A 23,807-nucleotide genomic window follows, 5' to 3' on the forward strand; every position below is an offset into this window, starting at 1 on the left:
GGCAAACATTCAGACGGTCTGTGTCAGAGTGAAAATTTGGAAACAGTCCAACATGTTATTTTCTCAGCAAATACAGAAGTGAAAGGCAACAGATATTCAGTGAGTTGTCAGATCTGGGCCTTTCAGCTTTCCCTTTCAAGTGTATTTTTGCATCTGAAATGAATTTTCAACCTATCGGTAGAGCAATCGTAAGATTTCTCCACGCAACTGGCCTGTATTCAAAAATATAGGAGAAACAGCAAACCCTTGTCTGTGGAGGGCAGCATTTGTTTTTCAGTGTACACCCTGCTGGAAATTCATTAGAAGAAGCAGAAGAAGAAGAAGAAGGAGAAGTTTTCCTATTCCCTATTATGGGCTGTTTTTGAAGGTAAATATCATGTAAAATGTGACTGTTGGCACGAAATATCAAGTGACAGACATTAAAAAGTAATGGATACCTGCAGATTGTGAAATGCTGTACATTAATGTGTCTGTATTTGTTGAATGTTGACAGATATGCAGACAGTGTCTAGAGCATAGTCTTGTGAGGAACCTGATCTAATTGCTGTAGTGTCCTGTGATAAAGAAAAAACACATTTGGCCAGTGCTAATCGAGTGACATCTGTGGGAGCAGCTCCTTGCCCTCTGCTGGTTTGCCCCCTTGATCCTATCTTATGCCAACCGTGTGTCACACCATAGAGTCTAAATGCAAATACCCCCACTTCATTTCCCTGTGTTCCAAGCTGTATTTGCATCCCATCTGATCACTGCCTCACAATACCCACTATTTCCATCCTGTCTGATCACTACTTTTGTTTTACTGTATAAAAATGCTCTGGCCCAGCTCTGGCCCAGCCCACCGGCTCAGATCAGCTCTGTGTCTGTAAGTTCACCAGTGTGTGGGCACGCTGCATGAAACTCACACTGACCACATCCCACTGAACTGGACTTGAATGATTTTCTTCAACATCCACCACCACTCTGTTTGTGCTCTGGGAGAGATGCACTAGTTAGTATGTATTCATGTATTGTATCAGTTGCTGGAAAATTTCCGCTATTACTATTTTCAGTTGATTTACCTATAAAGACTGTCATATAGGCCTACCTTCTGTTTTACAGAAGAAAAATGAATATTTTTTGTTTGGATGTAGGGCACACCAAATATTTTATTTTATTTAAGTCTATAGTGGAGAGAGACAGTTGAGCTTTCAATGATTTGCACTGCAGTTGTGGTGTGAGAAGTAATCAAAGGCATCAAACCAGGAAGTCAGAAATCTGTCTTCTAATCTGCTTTGTTAATCCTCAGGATCAAACACTAACCAAATAATTTATTAATTTGCACATGATTGTTCATATTTTACGTCCTGTTATATCACTTTTCTTTCTAGTTAGGGTCTCATAACAAGACTGTTATTTGATGTAATGCAGATTATAAAAGAAATAAAACAATTTAATGGTCAATCATAATTATTTCTATTGAACAAACATGGATATCTTAGTGCAGTATTTCTTAATTTCTTCCTGTTTTTCCCACTTCTAAAAAAGAAATGTAGCTTAACACTGTGTTATACAGAAGATCAAAGAATGATATTTGTAGGTTTAGGTGTATAAAGACAAAGAGGTCTTATAGTGTCAGAAGAGGGGATGCATCATACTGCAGTATTTTGTGTAAAAAGAAAAACTTGAAGGCTTAGACCTTTAAAACATTTTTTTGGTTTAGAAATGTCAATGCCATGATGTGTAGGTTTTGAAAATCATTACTTTGGCACCATCTTGTGACCTTCTGGTGGTAGTGAGTTTGAAGTGGAAGTGTTTATTACAGCGCCCCTTCAAGGATGGGTTTACAAAATTTCAAGTCTGTGTTAAAATAAATATTCAGGTTCCCAAATGAACATTGAAATAGGTTTTTCTTGCCATGATCATCCCTCCTGTTCATACTGGTCACTAGAAGATCCCTTCATAATGCACTTACAATGTAAGTGAGGGGTCACAAAATCCACAGTCCTCCTGTGTAAAATTGTATTTAGAGGTTTATCTGCAGCTAATATGAAGTCACACCATAGGGTCTAAATGCAAATGCCCCCACTTCCTTGCCTTTTGTTCCCAGCTCTATTTGCATCCCATCTGATCACTGCCTCACAATACTCACTATTTACATCCTGTCTGATCACTACTTTTGTTTTACTGTATAAAAGTGCCTCCCTGTCATTGCTCTGGCCCAGCTCACCGGCTCAGATCAGCTCTGTGTCTGTCGGCACGCTTCATGAAACTCAAACTCTACAGACCACATCCTGCTGAACTGGACTTGAATGATTTTCTTCAACGTCCACCACCACTCTGTTTGTGCTCCGGGACAGATGCACTAGTTAGTATGTATTCAAATTCTACACATTCATTGTAACATTACAAGACCTGTGAAGATTGTCAATTGTGAATTTGTAGGCTCTTTCTTTTATAGGAATAAGCCATTATAGTTATTTTGCACCTTTGTACTAGCCTACTTATTTCTGCAGTCTTTTGTAGTGGGTGTTTTAGCATCAGTAGTTCATGGTTATCAATACTACTACTATACAGAACCTTGGTGTTACACCTTAAGCAGAAGTGTTACAGTGTATAGAGGAGAGTCCTCAGCTAGTACTGATGTAATTCATCTACAAAAACTGCATATATAGAAGAGAACCTTTTGCATGTTTTGTTTTAAAGCTTTTATTATTATTTTATCCCAACTGAACACCAAATTTTGCCAAGACCCCAAAAAGATATTTCTGTGTCCTGTAATTTCCTACATTGTAGCTCCTCTTAAAAAACAGAAAAAGAAATTTGCGTTGCCAAATGGTAATTTTAAAATCCGATTGGCACTCAGTCTGCATTGTTAATCCTCAGGATCAACAATTAACTGTATAATTTATCAATTTGCTCATGATTGTTCATGTTTTGTTTTATCACTATTCTTTCTAGTTAGGGTCTCATAACAACGCTGTTATTTGATTTAATGCAGAGTATATAAGAAATATCACAATATGATGGTCAATATGATGGTCAATCATTTTCCTTTTTTTTCCCACCTCCACCTAAACATTGATTAAAAACATTAGACTGTATATTAAAGTACTGGGCTTGTGCTCCAGTTATTGCACACTGGGAGGTGAGGGGATAGCGGTAGAAGCAGCATTGTTTAGTAGAACCACAGCCCTGGGAAAGAAACCATTTTTCTTCCTGGAAGTCCAAGCTGCAATGTTTCTCCTTCCAGACAGCAAGAGGTTGAACAGGTGGTGGTTCAGGTGGGATGGATTTTTAATGATATTGTGAGCCCGCTGCAGGCATTATAAGGTGTAGATTGAGTCCAAGTTCAGTAGATGGATCCCGATGATTATCATGTGCTGTGTTCACTATCCGCTGGAGAGGTTTTCTGACAGCCTGATGGTAAACCACACTGTCATGCGGTATGTCAGTATGTTCTCAATAGCACTGCAGCAAAAGTTTGAAGTGTAAGGGGTGGTATAGTAGAAGTGGTGATGCATTGTGCTGCAGTACTTTGTGTGACAAGAAACCACGTGTGCTTTACAGGAAGCCTGAAATCTTTTATGTCTACTAGTGTGCTTTGTTAACCCTCTGGATCAACAACCAAACATGACAGCAGTGATATGCTGCATTTGATATGGATGATTCAAACTTTCAGCCCCACAAACTAAGTAGACTAACTGCTGGACATTTTCTGCTATTATCATTTTCAGTTGATTTACCTATAAAAACCATCATATATATGCCATATTTCCTGTTTTTCACCATGTGTGCTTTACAGGAAGCCTGAAATCTTTTATGTCTACTGGTGTGCTTTGTTAACCCTCAGGATCAACAACTAAACATATAATTTATTAATTTTCTTGTGACTGTTCATTCTTTTTCTGTAAATAATGATGTGATCTGCCTAATACTTAAGAATAGTTGAAAATATGAACTAGAAGGGGAATTAGAAGGTTATGCATGCTAATATTTTCTGTAAATAATGATGTGAACCGACTAATCCTTACAACAAGAAACAAGGTGGTGATGCATTATGCATATATTTATGTCTACTGGTGTTCTTTGTTAATCATCAGGATCAACAACTAACCACATAATTTATCAATTTTGTCAAGATTGTTCATACTTCATGTCCTGTTTTATCATGCACACTACTATTGTCTGTAAATAGTGATGTGAAATGCAGCTCCTAAGGAATAAAACAACTTAATGGTCAATCATATTGTGGTTTTATTGAAAAGATATACATTTTTTGTCATTTCAATGTCATTTACAGCTTTTACATTAAAAATTGTTTATTCTTCCTGAGTTGTACAAGTTGGGTGAGAAAAAAAGTGCAGGATAGAAATAACAACATATTTTAAGCTGTAGCTGCTGAAGAGCCTCAAAGAAAGAGAGTGATGATGGCTGAGAATACCAGCAGGAGGATGAAACTGGGACCAGTAGGTATGGCATTGTTACACAAGTCCCCTTCACAGCAAGCTGCAGGTTTTTCACATATGTCACTTGTAAGGCAGCCCTTTGCGACTAAATCTGCAAGACATGATGGAAAAACCTAAATTTCAACAAGAGCCCCCGGACATTTAGTACAGAAATATATCTTGTCAGAGTTGATCATCTCTTTGAAATGCTCAGTGTTAGCTATAAATACTTACAGTGTGTAAAAACAACTTACAGTTCTTTTCCACAGAGAAACAACGGTTTGAGGTGCCAGTGCAAGTTTCAATGAGTGTGCAGGATTCAGGTTCAGTGTTTGAACATGTGTAGCATTTCAATCCACGTGCTGTGCAGAAATACAAATACTGTCACGCACAGTTTCATATACTTAGGATCTAAGGATAATCATGATACTGATTTCCACAAAAAAGAGGAAAATCATTAGTTTAAACATCTTTTTGTTTTATACATTTTAAGTTCCCACCAGTCAAAAACAGGTGTTTTCTCCCTCAAGCAGACACTCATCACCAGGTTGCACCATGGTTCAGAAATGTTTCCAGTAAGAGAATATGAAGAGGAGAAAGAGAGAGAAAACACAACACAAAGGAACTTGCTTATTATGAATCCTTATAACGTTCCAAAACTACAGTTCCCTTTAAAAAACAGAAAAAGAAATTTGTGTTGCTATATTTTAAAATCCCATAACTGTTAAAAATATTTCCATCCTTTTGAGTTAATAATGAACATCTTCAAACTCATTCATTTATATAATAAAAAACAAAAATAATAATCCCTGTCACACTTCTCTAAGTTATGGACACCACTGCCTTTTTCAGATTCTACAATAACCTTCAAACATTAACACATTTCATTTCTTTGTGTAACAACATCCAACCAAAGCATGTGAATCATGAGCTTTTCTTACCTGTAGACAGAGTCAGAAACAGGATCAGAGCTCCATAAAGCTGCATCGTGAACAGATTGTCAAACGTATGAGAGGAGAACTGGAGAGAAGATGTGCACTCTTCTAAAGTCTTCCTTTATATGTTTCAGAACTTGAACACTTTCATTTCCTCACAGTCTCCTCCCCAAGTGAATGCCAGTTGTAAAAGTGACCTCATCTTACCTGAGACAGCCATCTTACATGTGCTCTTGTGTAAATAAAGACAAGAACTGAAAGTGATAAAGTCATCGTTAGTAGCAGATAAAATCTCTTTTGTGTGATATGAATCCAATTTGCCATTTCTATGTACAAATTATAAACCAAATATTGTGAAAATTTTGGGTGTGTTTAAAATGCTGTTTTAGCTGTAAAACTTCTCATGTGGAGGACAAACTTACCATGTAAATTGGCAGAGTAACAGCAATTTTCAGCAATATTACAAGCTGTGGTACTTGTGCAGGATTTAGACTCAGCCATTGTGCATGAATAGCATTGTCATCCACATGCTAGATCACAGCTGTTTTTTTACTCATTCACCCATTAATACTATTGATTCAACCGATCCCCACAGGGATTTTGTGATCATATGCACCCAAGAGTTGAAGGTGTTTCCTGTTGCAAGAAGAAGCCCAATCATGTCTGCAGTTCTGCTTTTTTAAATCCTTAGGTTCAACAAAAAAAATATAATTCATCAATTTGCTGGTCAATATTCATATTTTCACATTTTGTCACTCATCTGTCATCTAGGGCTTCATAACAAAGCTTATGTTTGCAGTAAGTAGCACAAGGAATAAACATTTAATGGCCAGACATATTGCAAGTGCACATAGCAGGTGCATTAGACTCTATTAATTCATAGCTTTGTATTGAAAAGTTGTTTATTTTTCTGCAGTTGTACAAATTGGATCAGACAAAAAGTGCAGCATAGAAATAACAAAGTGTTCTAAGCTGGATGCTCTTTCAGAGCCTCAGAGAAAGTGTATGATGATCGCTGAGGATACCAGCAAGAGGATGACACTGGGGACACTGGGTGTAGCGCTGTTACACAAGTTCCCTTCACAGCAAGCCATGGTACCTCCACATGCTATGCTGCTTTGGCAGCCCTTGGTAACCACGTTATAACCTGCAACACATGATGGAAAACTTTCAGAAACCAGCTACTGAAACATGTTATGATGTAATTAGCCACCATTCATTCAGTATTACAAAATACTGTATTGTATCAGCTGCATCAGCTGCTAAATATAAAATTGTCTGGTGTGGAAGAGGAACTTACCCTCTACTTTGAGAGAGAAACAACGGTTGAAGATGACAGCACAAGATTTGGTGTCTATGCAGGATTTAGGGTCAGTGGCAGTGCATGTGTAGCATCTTAATCCACATGCTGTACAGAGACATATAACATTATAATCACACATATTAATTCAAGACATGACACATCTAAGACTCACAGACAATACCATCAATTTTAACTTATTTCAAGCCACTGATCATGGCACACTGCAGTAGTTCTTTTTCGTCACCCTAAGATCAACCAGACTCCAGGAAATCACATGACTGTGACAAAGCGGGTGAGACCACATTTGTCCCCATTGCACTTTGTAGGCCTATTTCTTTCCATACATATAATTTGTTTAGCCAGTATATGTAGCATTGCTTTCACATACTATCTTGGGTTTTGTTTGTGTTTAGCATTCTTCTGTTGCATTTACATCTGCATTTATGGTTTAATCAAGACTGACAAGTATTTTAGTTCACTTATTGTTTATTGATTTAAGTCCTGAGTTTCTTGAGTTATACATGAATGTTTCTTACCATACCTACCATGCTTTCCAGGAGTTGAAGGGGGACTCTCCCAATGACTTCCTGCTTTTAAGTTCTTGCTCACATAACCAGTGAAGTCATGGGTTTGACCAACAATGGGCGATATATTGTATTGAGTTAAATATTTGGTTTAGTATTTATGTAATTCTTACTTATTTTGGCTTGTAATGAGAATTATGTCATGGATGATGTGTTTACGTATACAGTGTTAACTGATACAAGTAACATTGTCATATGCTAGTTGGTAAAAGGAAATGAGACGCCTGCAAGAAATATGGTTCAGCTTAGATAGATTTGAAGGGTCAGTGTTTGGGGATAAATGTTGATTTAAGAGAGAACAGAGATGAAAGAGGATGTCCGTGTAGCTGTGCATGTGATCATGCCTCATGTTTAAGTTATCATGAGTTAAACCAGAAAAATTTCATTTTTTGAGACACTTGTTTTTTTGTTTTACTGGTCGGATTAACTCGTTAGGAGTCTGCCTCCTATCACCTTTCTTGACACTCTGGCTAATGCAAGCTTCCTAACAACAACGATAACCTGTAAAACATTATATTTACATCTTTACACTTTAATATTCTGACCCTTTAAAGTCCCTCTCCACTCAAAAATGTTTTTTTTTTTTGTTCCTACAGTTGGATGTTTAAACTTCACTGTGCAGAATGATGTATGTACAAAGTTTAACACTCGAAGGCTGTGTTGTGGAAAGTTTCTCTGTGCTCATTAAAAATCTGATTTTAAGGTGTGGGCCTACCTGCACGATTTGTGACATCACAGTGCACAAACACTGAGAATGGACTTAACAGTGAAGTAGGAGACATCTTGTGTCCAGCAGTTAAACTTTTGAAATGAACAATACTTACTTATTCATAGATTCTGGCAGTTTTAATGAGGGAGAAAGAGGAGATGCCTTTATAAGGATTTTAATGTAGTAATTATACTTCTCTTTCGGTGAAAACACACCCGACATACAATATTATTCCAAGCAGAGCATTTTTGTATGTCTTAATATATGTATGGAGGGAATTTTAAAATGGTAGGAAAGAGGTCCAGGTGTATCTGAAGAACTAAACAGCTCACCTCCGTCAGAAACCGACCACAGAGTCAAAAAACACAGTAACACTGAAAGTCCTGTCTGTGCGTAATGATAGGCCTATCTGTCCAATCTGGCAACGACTTATGATAATTTATAAATGTTATTTCTTAAAAGGTTTGCTTTAATGATTAGAAAGACTGTGTTTATTCCAAACTATTTCACTGTATAAGTTATAATCTGTGTAACAGCTGACCTGTCGGACACAGAACATTAATTACCGCGAGATGCTGACGGGATATTTAAATAATTAATGATGTTACAGCTGCTGTGCCACATGCGTAAAAGCGCACTCTCTCAATTTGGAGAAGCACTTATTGATCAGCCCTAACGACGCCACTGCGTAGCTTCATATTTAACAAGCACACTTGATCATGTTCATCAAGTTAAGATGTTCACTCAGAGCACATATAGATATAACTCAGTTCTCACCTGTAGACAGAGTCGCAAACAGGATCAGAGCCCCATAAAGCTGCATCATGGACGCAGAGAAAAACAGTTAACTAGCCCGGGAGGAGAACTGGATGGAAGCCTTCCTCTTTTTAGTCTTTCTTTCCAAGTCCACTTCTTTTAGAACTTTTGCATTTGCATTTCCTCACAAAGCCCTCCCCCCACTTCCCCCATCCCCCAAATGACCTGAATAACGTCGGCCCTAGAGTGACCTCATTATCCCTCAGACAACCATGTAGATTAACACTTACAAAAAAAAAAGAAAAAAGACAAGAACTTAATACTGCAAGATAGCCCACCAAATAATAATATTTGGATGCAGTACCAACCTTTTTCTTTCTTTCTTTTTTTTTTTTTTACCAAAAGGTACCAGCTTTTATTTCTCAACTCTTGCCTTATTTTGTTGCGTCTACAGATACTGAAAAAGCACTCTCGCTTCCTGAAAGTTGCCCTAAAAATACAGTCTGACTTGCCAGCAGGAGTGTCGTCAGCATGCAGTTTGTCCAAATAACAAAAACTTAAGAATTTTCCCCAGATATGATAACTATCTAAATCCTAATGCAACGAAAACTATTAAATTGCTAAAGATCTAATTAGATACATGTTGTTGTGAGAATAAACCTTACCTGTCTTATGGGAAGATGGCATGTATTGTCTCAACCAATCATGTTTTTTTTTATGACCAACGTTTTTTTTTTTAATTATTATTTGTTTCCATAACCTCACAACACAATAAATGACAGGAAACAGTACATAAACCCAGAACAAGATATTCCCCAACAGTGAAAGGTTCAACATGAACAAAAAAGGTAAAAATAAATATATATTCATATAAATAAGGTGCATTAAAAGTCTACTGTTTACACCACACCAAGATGAGTCAAGCCTGGTAGGTTCAAATACTCGCATAGTGGTTACAACTTTTCACCCATGACAGTCCAGCGTTGATTGTTTAGCAGAAGAAATCCGCCTTAACCTCATATGGGTTGTGCCTAATTGTGTATCACATAATAAGCTCAATAAGTAATAAGATTGACATATTTTCCCCATTTAATGAGGTACATGTCTATCCGGTTTACCATCCAGTAAGTCAGGCTGCGACTATCCACTGGTTTCTATTCCCTAATTAGGAGCTTTGAGTCCAGCATGATGACTGTATGGATCCACCTGGTCTCAACCAATCATGTTTTGAAATAATTTGATATATCATAATTATCTCAGGCGCAATATTATAACAATATATCAACAATGACTTTTATCTAGCAGCTATTCATTCTTAAGATGACACACAGTATTACACCAGTTTCCTTGCCTATACATGGTGTACATTGTTGTGTCTAAAAGTGCAGATCTGAAACCAGTGGTCACAAGACAGGAAGTAATTTCAATTGATTCAAAAATAAAAGCGTAATAATTATCCAGATAAGATTACATGCCACAAGTGGAAGAAAAAGTGTTCAAATTGCACTTTATCATGACTTAGATAGTCCAGATCTAACTTGTTCACATAACACTGGGTATTTAAACTATGAATGTGCGTCCATTTCATGAGCTCATGTGTGTTTTGGAGGCACAATTTAATCTGCAGTATCGCAAAATAAAAATATTTCTACTTCAAGTACCTCCAGTCCGAAAGATATAAAAAAAACAGTCTGTAAAAAAGATTAAAAAACATGCAAAATGTTGCGACATGGGCGAGATTAATTACTTTATTTTGAAAAATATAACCGGAAGCTCCATATATTGTGGTTGCTTGACGCTGGCTGCGTCATTTACGCGCCTGCGTGATCTCAGCACATGCGCCGCTCTGTTTTGAAAAGCCGGGACAGCTAAAGCTTGTCAGGCCACTGTGCAGTTCTGCGCGTGCACACATTTATTTATAATGAATCCAATAAGAGGCCAAATGTAAACATGCCAAAGTCTTTGAAGAAGTCATGCACCGCTCAGACCTCCATTAGCAGGTACTTCAACACTCCAAATCCTGCTGAGCAGCTTTCCAGAGGCAAGGTGAGGTGTGCTTTGGCCAGATCAGACCAGATTAAGTTAACTCTGAGTTTCCTAATTACTCAATCAGACTGTTTTTCTGCTTTTTTTTCTTGTTTTCTGCAGCAAAAGCTCTCCTCTCATGATGATTGTGGATTGCCAACAAAACGAGCCAAGCTTTCCCACCAAGACCAGCAGGTGGAGGATATAGACTGTGACACTGGACCCTGTCAGAGCACTAAAGGTGAGTGCAGTAAACCTTTGAAATCCTCTTCCACTCAAAAACGTGTCTTTCTTCTTGCCCCTTCAGTTGGATGTTCAAGTTTCACTGTGCAGAGTTTGACACCAGAAGGCTGTTTTCATATTTATCTGTTGAAAGTTTCTCTGTGCTCATTGAAAATCAGGATTATGAGCAGGATTTGTGACCTCACAGCTAGTTTTGAAGTCAGACGTGGTCCAGTATTCAACTTGGTGTGAAGTGTGATGTGGAGACTTGAAGCCTCCATTGCATTAACACTGAGAACGAACTTTTCAGTGAAGCACATTCATTGATTCTGGAAATTTTAATCAGGGAGCAAGAGTGGATGCCATTTTGAAGATTTTAAAGTGGTAATTATACTTTTTTTGTGGAAAAACCATATCAGACACACATTATTGTTCCAAGCAGAGTATTTTATGTGTCTGAATTCATGCCTGGAGTGGATCTTTAATAGAAAATGCATAGGATTTCTTCTCATCCCTCTTGTAGGGGTGAATATAAACAGAAGGGCTGAGCAATTAATTGAAATTTTATGGAAATTGCAATATGGCCTACTGTAATTTTCAAATCACAGGAGGTACAATATTTGTTAAAGGAGAAATGTGTGTGAAAATACTATTTTAAATGAAATGCTGTCATACTGCAGAGATGTCCTGGCCTACACATTATATTCTACAGATATATTCTTTGTTTGGTGCAGATCCCTGCAAAAATCACACCATAATCATTTTAGTATGTTTTTCAATGAAAATGAGAATAATGACGTAAAAGTTATCATTCCCGCTAATGTTGCAAATCATATCACAATTGCATTATCAGTCAAAATAATCACAATTAGATATACACATGTTTGGACACACCTTCTCATTCACTTGAATGAGAAAGTGTGTCAAACTGTTTGATTGGTACTGTAGGTTGAAGCCCCTTCACAGCTCCAAACATCAAATTTCACCGAGCAGTGTGTGCAGTGGTGTTAAATGCTGCTGTTGATTTGTCATAGTTTGATAGTGATGTGAGGCGGAGCTGCTCCTGGTTTATTTTGGTTGCTTAAAACCTGAATTGCTCTTAGATTCTAAGGTGTAGAATAAGGGCAGGAACAAATCTTTCTGAATGCATACAGGTGAAGATGTATTAGAATGCATTTATTAGGATTAGGTTACCTAACAATGATGCTTAAACTGTATCTCTTCACTCTTCAGAGACAAAGCAGCTGTCGAGCAGAGGGGCAGGTGGCCTCTGCTCCTCCACCTTGGAGAAGTTGAGAGGCTTCACCTGCACAGCTGAGCCCAGTGATACTGAGAGGCAGGTGAAGGAGACGGGCGGTGCTAGCAATAAAATCTGTAACCAAGGAAGCAGCGGCCAGTGTCCTCGAGACGTTACAGATCAACACAGCAGTAATAACAGACTCCAGCAGACAGAGGATGAGCATGTGGATGATGAAGAGGAGGAGGAGGAGGAGGTCAAAGAAAAGGAGAAATCAGCGCTGGCTGCCTCAAAACAGGTATTTAACATCAGCAGCAGGTCGGCCCAGAGTTAAATGTCAAGCTCTCATGATGCCAGTCTGCCTTGCTAAAGTATCCAGGAGCAAGGTAGCACAGGATCTGCCTCTCATCTCTGACCTTTTTAGAGGAGGAGAAACAAAAAAATCAGTTTTCCTATAGAAGATCAGTGATGTGCTGCACACAAAAGTTTGAGTTTCGTGGTGCAAAGGGCAGCTTTAGTCTGAGATATCTTTGAAAATACTCCATGACAGAATAATGATTAGGGGCTGCAACAAACAATTATTTTCGTCATCGTTTAATTTGCAGATTGTTTTCTTGATTAATTGATTGATAATTTTTACTATAACATTTCAGAGAGTTGTGAAAAATGCGTGTTATAATACCTATTAGAATGCCTATTAATGCCCGTTAGAGCCCATTGTGACATTTCCAAATGTCTTGTTTTGTTCTGTTTTGTCCGTTCAACAGCCAAAAATCCAAAGATATTCAGTTTACTATCACGTATGACACATAAGAATATGAAATCCTCACATTTGAGAAGCTGTAATATTTGGCATTTCTGCTAAAAAATCACTACAATGATTATTTGATTATCAAAATAGTTGTTGATGAAATTTCTGCTGCTCTAATAATAATAATAATGTAATAATAATAATACATTTGATTTTAAGCCCCTTTCACATAACCCAAAGATACTGTACATACAGAAACACTATGTAGTTGCATGTTAAATAGCATTCACTGCATGTTTAAGCTCCAAATATTATGATAAAACAGCAATGATCTAAAAGAAAGACATTTAGTACAAATAAAAGATAAAGTGAGTGAACACGCAGGAGTGGGAAATGGAGAACTGAATGGTTTAAGTGGGAAACATCTGGACACAAACTGTTGCTACTGAAAAGACAAAGTGATTGACAACTGGGTAAACTATTGTTTACAAGTAATCTAGGTTTTTTTTTTTTCCTATTTCCAGGGGTTCTGCTTCTCTCAGTTTGCCAAGCCAGGAGGTGGAGGTGGGGGAGGAAGGGCTGCAGAGCTGAATCCTCCGTCAGACTCTAGCGCTCCATCCAGACGTTCGAAGAGTGTGTTCACTCCTCTGGAGCAGCAGGTCATCCAGCTGAAACAGCAGCATAATGATGCCTTGCTGGCTGTGGAGTGTGGTTACAAGTACAGGTTCTTTGGAGAGGATGCAGAGGTGAGAACTCGGTATCATCTGTGCTCACGATACTGGGAGGAAATTAACAGTATTAATACAAATGTATATTGATGTTTAATTGGCAGAAAGACATGTCAGTGTTTTTTATTTTTGTGTGTAAGTGTCCTTTTTCCGCTGGTGGTATCTCACTTAGTAATGCTGGTTAAAGGATTTTTCCTGTGTTGATGAGTGTCATTTTTAAGGGTGCCCTCTGTCTTTATACACACATTTTTCTATATTTTTAAAAAGGCATTAATGTGGATGTGTGTGATTACAGATCGCAGCAAAGGAGCTTAATATCATCTGCCATCTGGATCATAACTTCATGACGTGCAGCATTCCCACACACCGCTTGTTTGTTCACGTCAGGCGGCTGGTGTCTCACGGACACAAGGTATAAAATACATCTTGCATATGGTTCCTGTTTAGCTGTTTAGGATCAGAGTAGCCACTGCTCATAAGCTTCTCCACGCTGTCTTATTGTCCTTATAGCTACGATATTGTCTTTAATTTCTAGGTGGGTGTGGTTAAGCAGACGGAGACATCTGCGATCAAAGCCTCAGGGGCAAACAGGAACGCTCTGTTTGCTCGTCAGCTCAGCGCTCTATACACAAAGTCCACTCTGGTGGGAGAGGGTATCCTTACAGACTGTCAATGTCGTGTGTGTGTGTGTGTGTGTGTGTGTGTGTGTGTGTGTGTGTGTGTGTGTGTGTGTGTGTGTGTGTGTGTGTGTGTGTGTGTGTGTGTGTGTGTGTCCTTAAAGCAGCCTTTTGTAACCTTTTATATCTAAAACATTGTCCTTAACAATGTGTTGAGATGTAAACCCGGTCTGCAGACTGGCGGATGTGGAGGAGGGCGAGTGTGGTGACGTGGTGTCGGACCCTCCTGACAGCTTCCTGTTGTGTATCAGGGAGAGTTGGGACAAGTTGAAGAAGCAGTTCACTGTGGGGCTGGTGGTGAGTCTGATGAGCGCTAATTTATATGGACCATTGATGATCAGAGTGTTCAGTTTCAAGCAAATGAATATATATATGTAGTATGAGCATTTTGAATGTATTATTTCATAGCAACATGATCCTGGAAAAATTACTAAAATGCTTCTATAATTCAGAGAAAGGAGTCAAAGACAAGAACATTTTTAACCCTGGTTTATGCATGTTTTTTTTTTTTTTTTGGTATTTCTTTAATGTGTCCATCAATTTTGTGTATGCAGGCGGTTCAGCCAAGCACAGGAGACGTCTTGTTCGACTGTTTCCCCGATGGTCAGTCTCGCTCCGAGCTGGAGGGTCGTCTCCTGAAGATCAACCCTGTGGAGATCCTGGTGCCCTCTGACCTCTCAGAACAAACCCACAGACTCCTGCAGAGCATCACCAATGACAGGTAGTCAGCTGTCTGGGCACTAGGGGGCAGTCTGCACCCATTTACTCCACCACAGTGGATTCTCGCTGAAGTGCAGAGCTGTGTTGTTTATCTGTGTGTTTGCAATAATGTGTGTGTGTGTGTGTGTGTGAATGTGTGTGCTTAGTTTATTTCATTCTGGGGGATTGTGCTTAGATTTCCCCAGGCAGGTAGACAGTTGTTTGTCTGGAACTCTGTGGGCTCAGTCTGGATGAGGAAATCAATGCAGGCTCATTGAGAGGTTGTGTGAAAATGGCCCTCAGCTCCACCGCAGGGCTAACCAGAGGCCAACTTGTCTATTTTAAAAGTTCAGAGACTGACTTTACTCCTTACCTGATGTTTTTATAATACTTTTTACAAAGATAAATCATTTTTAGGTGATGAAAACATTGAAACAAAAAGCGGAAGTTAATAGAAGTTGGCTGGCAGCAGGCTACTATTGATAAATGTGTGAGTCTTTTTTACAGTTTATGTACAGTTTACAACATTAACTGTACCCAGAGAAGTGGTGGAAAAAGTATTCAGACTAAAATTATCAACACTTAGGAATTTAGCAGCAGTCAAATCCTCCCAGTGGTTAGCTGAGCATATGCACCTACAGGCACAACTGGGAGTTGTTAACTTTTAGGTTGGACTAATAAGCCTCAACTGAGTCTTTGATGCAAATGCAGACTTCCATTTAATGCAGTCCAGACTACTGTGTTTAAGAAGAGATAAAAGGTTTTCCCTTCGCTCATCGGCTGATTAACAACACGGCCAGCGACAGTGACGTTGAGCTGATGTATTCCAGAAACCTGTTGCCTCCTATCGTGCTGCCATCCGGCTCCCCTTCACTGACAGTCTGCACCCAGCATGTTCACACGAGTGGGGATGATTTCCTCTGGAGGCTGCCTGTTGTTGCATTATGCCAAAATGAATATGAAGCGAGGGAGTGGGAGGGAGTGGAGTGGATTGAATTAGAAGGGGATGGCTGGATAAATGGAGGGATGTCTGCTACTTTCTGCCTCTCTTGTCTGTGACTCCTTGATTGTGCACATTTCTCATTATTCACCCTTTTCATTTCAGTGGCTATTTTCTGACCTTTTTTTTTTTTCTCAGTTGAAATTTCATTCTGGAATTTTTTTGTTCATTTGTATTCATTCCTCTTTTTCTTTCTCTCTCCTCCCTCCTCCTCCTCCTTCTTTCAGCCATCCGTGTTGAGTGATTATAGCGGAGATGGGCTTGTAAAGGCCAGTCCAATTATTGTGTTTGAACAGCACTGCTCTCTAGCGTTGTGCTCATCGGAGACAATACTCTCCTCAATTTGCAGCCTGTATCATACAAATACAGGGCAGCTTTGTCTGTTCAGCTCAGACAGAAAATTCATCACATTTATATTCATACACGACACTCAGCTATGTCGGGCCAATTACAGATCGCTACCGTTGGCAACCCCCCAAGATATTTTTCCAGGTGATTAGTTTCTTTTACACTGGAAATAATGACACTTAAAATGCACAAATGATTCTGAAATAGATGTTTTAATTTAGATCATCATTGGCACTGTTAATATCACATTAATGTCACCCTTTGTTGATTTATATTAGGAACCCATTAAAAAAGAAATACTAAAGCAAGAACCACCCAGGTGAACATTTAAAACAGGATTTTTGTGGCCACTGACGTTGGCTCAAAGGCCTCCGTGTCTCTGGGGTGGGCTGACGAGACGGGCCCCTTGGCAACGGGATGTGTGTGTGTCCATGGAGCGGCAGGTAATGAGTCCCTGGGTGGTTGGTAGTAGCTAGGTGCAGTATTAGTTGCTTTACTCATCTACAGCCTGGAGTCATGAGTCAGGATCAGAGCGGTGAAGGGGATTAGAGCGACTGAAAAGCTCACTGGCTGATGCTGTCAACACAAATGTTCTTGCTTTCTCGCTTTTTCAAAGATTTTAAGTCGATGACTGATGCTTGTGAAAGTTAATTTTACATTCTGGGTACATTGTAAGACAGCAGTCATGTATCAGGATAGACCCACACACCAACTGACATAATGTATGTGTTTTGGTGCGTGTAGATTTAAATGGCCACTATCAGAGCTCCATATTCACCCTACAGCAATAGATACTAATTAAGCACCTTAATCTGCTCTGCACACTAACCTCTGATCTCTGGGTTGCAACATCTCTGACTTAACCTTTAGCCATCCTCGCTTTTGATTGATTACCACCATCATAGTGCTCTGAGCATTTTAAAAAAAACAAAACAAAAACATCAATGCCAAAAAAGTGGTGCGTCACTTCTTGATGTGAAGCACTGCAGAGTTTAAAGGGTTAGTTCAACAAAATTACAAAAAGAGAAACATATTTTCTTGGTTTATTTTATGCAGATTTTAAGATATCTGTCTCTACCACTGTAACAGAAACTATTGACAACATGCTTTGTGAATTATCCAGAGTAATGGCGCTGCTGTTTTTGGAAAGGCACACTGCTATTAAATTTATTGCCACAGTAGCAGCATGGCTCTAATGTTCGTTGTTTTTTTGGTTCATCCACCACTTTGGTCCAGACTGAAATATCTCAACATTCAAGCTTTCTAAAAGATGAATGCCATTGACTTTGTTGATCACCTGATTTCATCTAGCACAATCATCAAAATTATAATTTGTTAAATACTTTGGTTTAAATACCTGCAAAACTGATGATTAACTAATTTCCATCAGCCTCAGCTTTGCTTTATGTTTAGAGCTTGTTAGAAAACGTTAGCATGTTAACACGCTAACCTAAGATGGTTAACATGGTAAACATTACACTTGCATGTTATCATTGTGAGCATGTTATTGTTATTGTAGTGTTGTGTGTAAGTACACTGGGAGCCACTAAACCGTAGTCAAATTCCTTTTATGCTTAAACGTACTTAGTCAATGAAGATAAAGATGATTCTGATGTTAGCATAAAGCTAAAAACACTGTTGGGCCTGAGTACAGCCTCACAGAGCTGCCAGCGCAGCTTTGTTTAAGTGTAGTTGTGTAAATGTAATTTTTCAATGCATTGAGCACAAAAGAATAACGTATTGGGGTGGAGGCAAAGATCTCAAATCAGACCAAACCAAAACTATTTGCAGGCTAGATACCACGAGTGTCTGTTTTTGTAATTAAAGTGAACTAAACCTTTAATTTTGACTGGATTTATGAGATGAACTCAAACCACTGGTCGAGTGTTTGCATAAACCTTAACCAGTGTCCAGCTTTGTAGTTTCCCGTGAACCTCAAACTCAACTTTCTAAACCCTGGTTCAAAACGACGGTGTCCTGTTTGGGTTTTGCAGAAATGCTACACTGCGCCCCTCTGTCTCTGGATCAATACCAGCAATTGCCGCTGTTCTTGTAAACCTCATAATATGGTTGAATTGACTGGTTGAATGATTAATGGTCATAGTTGCACTGCTGGCACAATATGCGCATACGATATTGATCACTTTTATATGATCTTTGCTCCCAGTCCAACCAGTGGCTGAGGTGAAAGATGATGATTCCTCTATGTGTGTGACTGTGTGTGTGTGTGTGTGTGTGTGTGTGTGTGTGTAAGCATTAGGAAACGGAAGAATGAAAATGCTTCAGCACTGCGTCCAGAGCCACGTGTTTGCCTTGGTTGCCCCAGCAACAACAGAGCGGACAAAAGCAACAGAGTCCTTGAAAGCAGCAATACCGTGCGAATGAATTGAGCAATAGGGAAATGCGATGGAGCGACAGGGAGATGCAGGGAAACTGTGTGTTTGTGTGTGTGTGACTGAGGTTTGTATGTGTGTGTGTGTATTGAGCTAAACAAAAGGACGGCTGGAACACTCTGTGCTGCTGTGTCTCGTTTTTCTTACACAGGAAGCTGATCAGATAATAGATATTGTGTTAGCATCATTTGTCTGTACTGAAAGTCACAAGCACCACTGACCTCTTGAACCTCTTCAAGCAGTGTCATTTTTTTTCCCTTCCAGTGCTCAGGCTGATGACAGAGTGCGAGTTGAGAAGAGGGACAGCGCTCAGTTTGAGTTTGCCACTGCGATGAACACAGTCACAGAGTTCTACTGCCACACCCAGGACAAAGGTGTGTGTTTGTGTAACTGTATGAATCTATATTTTTCAATCTTTTACTCTTTATTTCCTCCAGTTAATCATGTAGTCTTATTGAGACCAAGACAGCCTGTAACACAGTGGATGTGTCTGAGGAGTGGGCCTGTGACTCATGGTTGTGTTGTAATGATGAAAATGTGGCATGTGTTCATGTGTCTGTGTCCTCCAGGCTCTCGCTCTCTGTCGAGTGTAGTATCCTTGGAGAGCCCAGTGATCTGCTGTCTGGGGCCTCTCATCCAGTATCTCCAAGAATTCAACTTAGAGAGAATTCTTAGGAGTGAAAGGTACGCACAAACAAACAAACGCATACGCACACACGCTTAGCAACACGGGATACAAGCTTTGTCACTATCAGGGGTTTACACTGGTCAATAGATTCCTAGGATAGCGTGGGATTTTGAGAGACGTGATGGACTCCACAGGACAGCAGATTTAAGGGAATTTGTGCAGCGTTTAGCTCTTTCTTTTCCACATTTACAACTTTTTGAGATGAACACTAACATTTCACAAGCCTAGAAGCACCATTTTTCAGTCAGAGTTGGTCTAATTCGATTTATGGAATAGTTGTGGAATCATCGCAATCTTTACATTTTAAAACAACTTCCCAACAGATACATTGATAAGTTATTGTTATTTACATTGTGCAGCTACATTGTCATAAGATTTTGTGCTCCATGTAGCTCATTCCGACGTCTGAACTCTGAGTCGGAGGGTATGACCCTCAGTGCTGCCACCCTCAGGAACCTGGAGATCCTCAACAATCAGGTAAGATAAGATAAGATGTACCTTTATTGATCCCCTGTAGGGGAAATTCAATTTGACACAGCAGCACAAGGGAATGTAGTCAACATCAAAGCAAGAAATTTCCATGAATACCTGCATATCAAAAAGAAAGTAACAAATAAAATAGGAATAATAGACACAACAAAAGTTGACAGTAGTAGAATAGATACAGTAAGCACATATTTTAGTTGTCATGGCCACTAATCGAGCATAATGAAGGGGTGAAGTCTGTTTGGATGATACATGGTGCGCACTGCACCGTACTGTATGATCCCCTCATGTATACTAATTGCTAAACAGAAACATCTGCACTTTGTCTTTGGACGTCTGGTGAAGAAAATGATGCTTTTTAAATTACATTGGTGAGAGCCAGAACTGTTTTTTAGTCCAGGTCAAGGCTCAGTCATGAGTCGAAATCATGTTACAAGTCCAGCGTCAGATTATTAAAGTGACAAAGCATTTCAACATTTTTCTTTTAAACTTGTGTGAATAGAGTATTTTACACGGCTGAAACCAGGTCATTTTACTACACAGGCCTAATTATTACTTTTTCATTGTGTGTGGCTATGCAAGGAGTGCATGCTACTGTCTCATATATGCTTTGTTGTTCTGGTATTTTACCAGGTCAGAATTTGAAACTTCACCTGTATGCAGGTGTAGACAGTGTTTTTGTAATTACTCAAATATCCAGAAGGGGGAGACAAAAGTCCCGCACTCCAGCTTTAAACTGCCTTTTTTAATTTAATTTGGAAATTTATATTATATGATTTCATGATTAAATAACGTTCCATAAAGCAAATCAAATCTTGCATAAAACAATAATGTGGCTTTACATCATAGGCAGAGTCAGCATCCTGCTGTACAACACAAGACTATTAACAACAAGCTTTTCTGCTAAAGTCTCCTTCTTATCTAACTTATAAACATGAACACACCTCTTGTCCTGCACCTTAGCTTGTTGAACAAGCCACCAAACATACATTTGCTAGGAAATGTAAACATACCTAAAAATTTGACCTCTGTTTGGTTAGATGCTGGTTTGGTCATTGCCCTTCAAAATCTCTGTTAGCAACACACAGTCTGCCCATGCGTTGTAGCTACAGCAGTTGGTTAACTTTGTCTCTGTTCCGCATGGTGTAGCACCTACCAGTTAATGTCACTTAAATAAGCCTCAGACACGCCCCCCAGTTGGCTAAGACAAAAGCATTTCTGATATTTTTCAATTTAAAAAAACAAAAAACAAAAAAAAACATGTTTACATGATTTTTGACTGCACAGCGGGATGATTGAATGTGATTGTGTCTTCTGCTCTGGTTAGAGCCAGGTCGAGGGAAACTGCTGAACAGAAGTGCACATCAGTTAAAAAGCTTGAACATGATGTTTGTTACATTCACTTAAGTAAAAGCCTGGAGAGTACTCTGACTGACCTACTTTACTTGCATCTTCCATTTTGGCAATCTGTCAGCACAAAGCCGTGTCCACAGTTGGCCAGCTAGAAATATCATGCAGCTTTCCAGGTAGATGGACACCTTCCAGTGCAAATACTTTCTTATATACTTAATGTCACGACAACTGTCCACATGATTTTTGTGCAACTCGGAGAATTCAGTTTATACTCGTCATTGCACCGTGGACTGTAAACATTTAATGGGTGAGTTAAATTGTTCCTCCAATCGCAAAACAAAATGTTCAGTGACTAGTCAGGCTTGCGTGGGTGACGGCCCAAAAGTTCAGCACGACTCTGCCGTGGCATTTGTGTCAGACAAGTAGACATCCTGTACAGTACACGCACAGACATCACACACGGAGTTCAAGCTCAGTTCAAGTCTTCCCAACTGACTGCTTGTGGCTTCGATCACTTGCTCATGTCTTGAATTAATGACATCATAATTTACTTTTTCTTCCTCTCTGAAAGAACCATAGTAATGCTGGATAATGTCACATTCAAACTAAACCCTCTCCTCTAACTTGTTGCAAGCTGTGTGTATGTGTGTTATATTACGTGTAATTGGTGTTGTGTGTGCGTGTGTTTGTTCGACAACAGACAGATGGTGGTGTGAAGGGCAGTCTGTTGTGGGTGTTGGATCACACTCGCACTCCGTTTGGGAGGAGACTGATGAGGAAGTGGGTGAGCCAGCCCCTCACAGACCCACAGTGAGTACAGGAGCCCTCTGACCTCTGTTGCAGCACGACTGTCAGTGCCGAACTGTTTCAGCTTCTTTCTCTGTTCCTGTTATTCAGTTTTATAGTGCTTAACAACACATCTTAACAGTAGGAGTTTGGGGACTTTCTTTCCATGATTAAGCCTCTCAGGTGCTTATTCCTATCCACAAGATGCTCTACCAATCACATGGTTTTGTCATGTTTAGTTTAGAGATGGTTAAGGTTAGAGTTAGAGCTATGTGTTTTGTTTTTCAAAGCTGCTTTGCTGCAAAAAGAATTTCCTCATGTGGGACAATAAAGATCTGAATTGAATGGTTTGGATTCTGGTTTGTCAGTCTGAGTGCAGGCTGGAGGATTTTAACACAGCTTGAGAAGCCTAATCAAAAAGATTCTTACAGGAGCAGCTTTGCGTTCGCTTCGTCACAGTGGGACAGAAATCGAAGTATGGATTGTTATTATTTCATATGAATGATTAAATGCCATTTCAGGACCAGGAATAATTCTTCATCCAGCAGAGCAGCTGCTCCTCTTTTTTTGAAACACTGCAGGGTAAAAGCACACATAAAAAGCACTTTAAATAAAAACACTGCAACGGACTCAATAGTGCTTGTGTCATAAACAACCTCTCAGTTATAATATTGCTGTACTTCTCCAGGTCTCTTCTCTGCCATGTAATTTTATTATCCATTTATTGATTGTGTGAGTATTCTCTCTGTGTGTCGCTCCCTCCCACTGTGCAGGGATTATAGTTGTGGATTGGGCACTGCTCTCAGATTATACAGATAGCTCCTCTACAGAATATCAACATCAATAAAGCCCAGATTACACCCGAGCACATTAATTCCAAGACACACAGCACAGCAGCACATATCAATGATTGAGTGTGAGTTGATGCTCATTTTATAACATCACTAAGCTTTTCTCTGTGCTTTTTTCAGTTCATTTTTGCTGGATGTTTACGATCACAGGCAGGTTTTGTACTCATTGTGTCTTTTTAAAATAAGTTTTTTTTTTGCAGGAAGTTAAGTGTAATTTAGAAATCAAGGCAACTTGTTTAAGCTTTAGACAAACACATTTTAGTACTCTAAGCATCTACTTCATCATCAGAAGGTATGTGGCAGAGATGGCAACTAAAGTAATTCAAACACAAATTAGAAAATGAAGAAATTTCACTCACGATAGTAACACTGCAGTCACGTCTCTCACAGATGTTTGACTTTAAGCAGTGCCTGTTTAGGCCATCAGTAAACCACAGCACATCTATGCTAATCAGAGGCAATTTTGCAGTTATTTGTTCTGATTTTGAAATGTCTTTTTGAAAAAAAAAAAAAGCTCATGACTGGGTTTAAAACATTGATTTTCATTCCTCCCTACAGTTCTGTACCTTTCTTTCATTTCCTCTTTCATTTCTTTCCTTCCATAAACCCTCAGGTCTATCTCCGAGAGGCAGGATGCGGTGCAGGAGATTCTTGAGTCGGACTCTCTCACTTTAAACTCCGTCAGATCCCTGCTGTCACATTTGCCTGACCTGGAGAGAGGCATCTGTAGCATATACCACAAAAAGGTAAAAAGTAATAAACAAAAAGGGACAGGGTTCAAAAGCATGACCCATGAGACTGAGACTGATGGATCACATGTCTGCCCCACTTACACACACTGGTTAAAGGAAA

General features: G+C 39.2%; 1 protein-coding gene and 1 long non-coding RNA gene across 4 annotated transcripts in view; one reads left to right on the forward strand and one right to left on the reverse strand.

Annotated features, from left to right (window-relative positions):
• Positions 1–4,225: 4,225 nt before the first annotated feature.
• Positions 4,226–5,599, reverse strand: LOC121904401. Its single transcript, XR_006098218.1, has 3 exons — positions 4,925–5,599; positions 4,679–4,786; positions 4,226–4,536 (listed from the first exon to the last, which is right to left on the reverse strand). It is a non-coding gene; the product is annotated as an uncharacterized LOC121904401 (long non-coding RNA).
• Positions 5,600–10,539: 4,940 nt separating this feature from the next.
• The window catches only part of msh3 (mutS homolog 3 (E. coli)), a 43,949-nt gene continuing 30,681 nt past the window's right edge, over positions 10,540–23,807 (forward strand). For all 3 annotated transcript variants that reach the window (XM_042421359.1, XM_042421360.1, XM_042421361.1), the window contains exons 1-13: positions 10,540–10,757; positions 10,860–10,977; positions 12,192–12,493; positions 13,471–13,692; positions 13,970–14,086; positions 14,210–14,327; positions 14,509–14,648; positions 14,906–15,072; positions 19,056–19,165; positions 19,361–19,475; positions 19,872–19,956; positions 22,019–22,128; positions 23,569–23,701. In XM_042421359.1, coding sequence (XP_042277293.1) covers positions 10,662–10,757; positions 10,860–10,977; positions 12,192–12,493; positions 13,471–13,692; positions 13,970–14,086; positions 14,210–14,327; positions 14,509–14,648; positions 14,906–15,072; positions 19,056–19,165; positions 19,361–19,475; positions 19,872–19,956; positions 22,019–22,128; positions 23,569–23,701 — 1,833 coding nt within the window. In that variant the 5' untranslated portion in view covers positions 10,540–10,661. The remainder of the gene's footprint in view (positions 10,758–10,859; positions 10,978–12,191; positions 12,494–13,470; positions 13,693–13,969; positions 14,087–14,209; positions 14,328–14,508; positions 14,649–14,905; positions 15,073–19,055; positions 19,166–19,360; positions 19,476–19,871; positions 19,957–22,018; positions 22,129–23,568; positions 23,702–23,807) is intronic.

This window comes from Thunnus maccoyii, chromosome 9 (genome assembly GCF_910596095.1).
Source record: "Thunnus maccoyii chromosome 9, fThuMac1.1, whole genome shotgun sequence".
NCBI classification, from domain to species: domain Eukaryota; kingdom Metazoa; phylum Chordata; class Actinopteri; order Scombriformes; family Scombridae; genus Thunnus; species Thunnus maccoyii.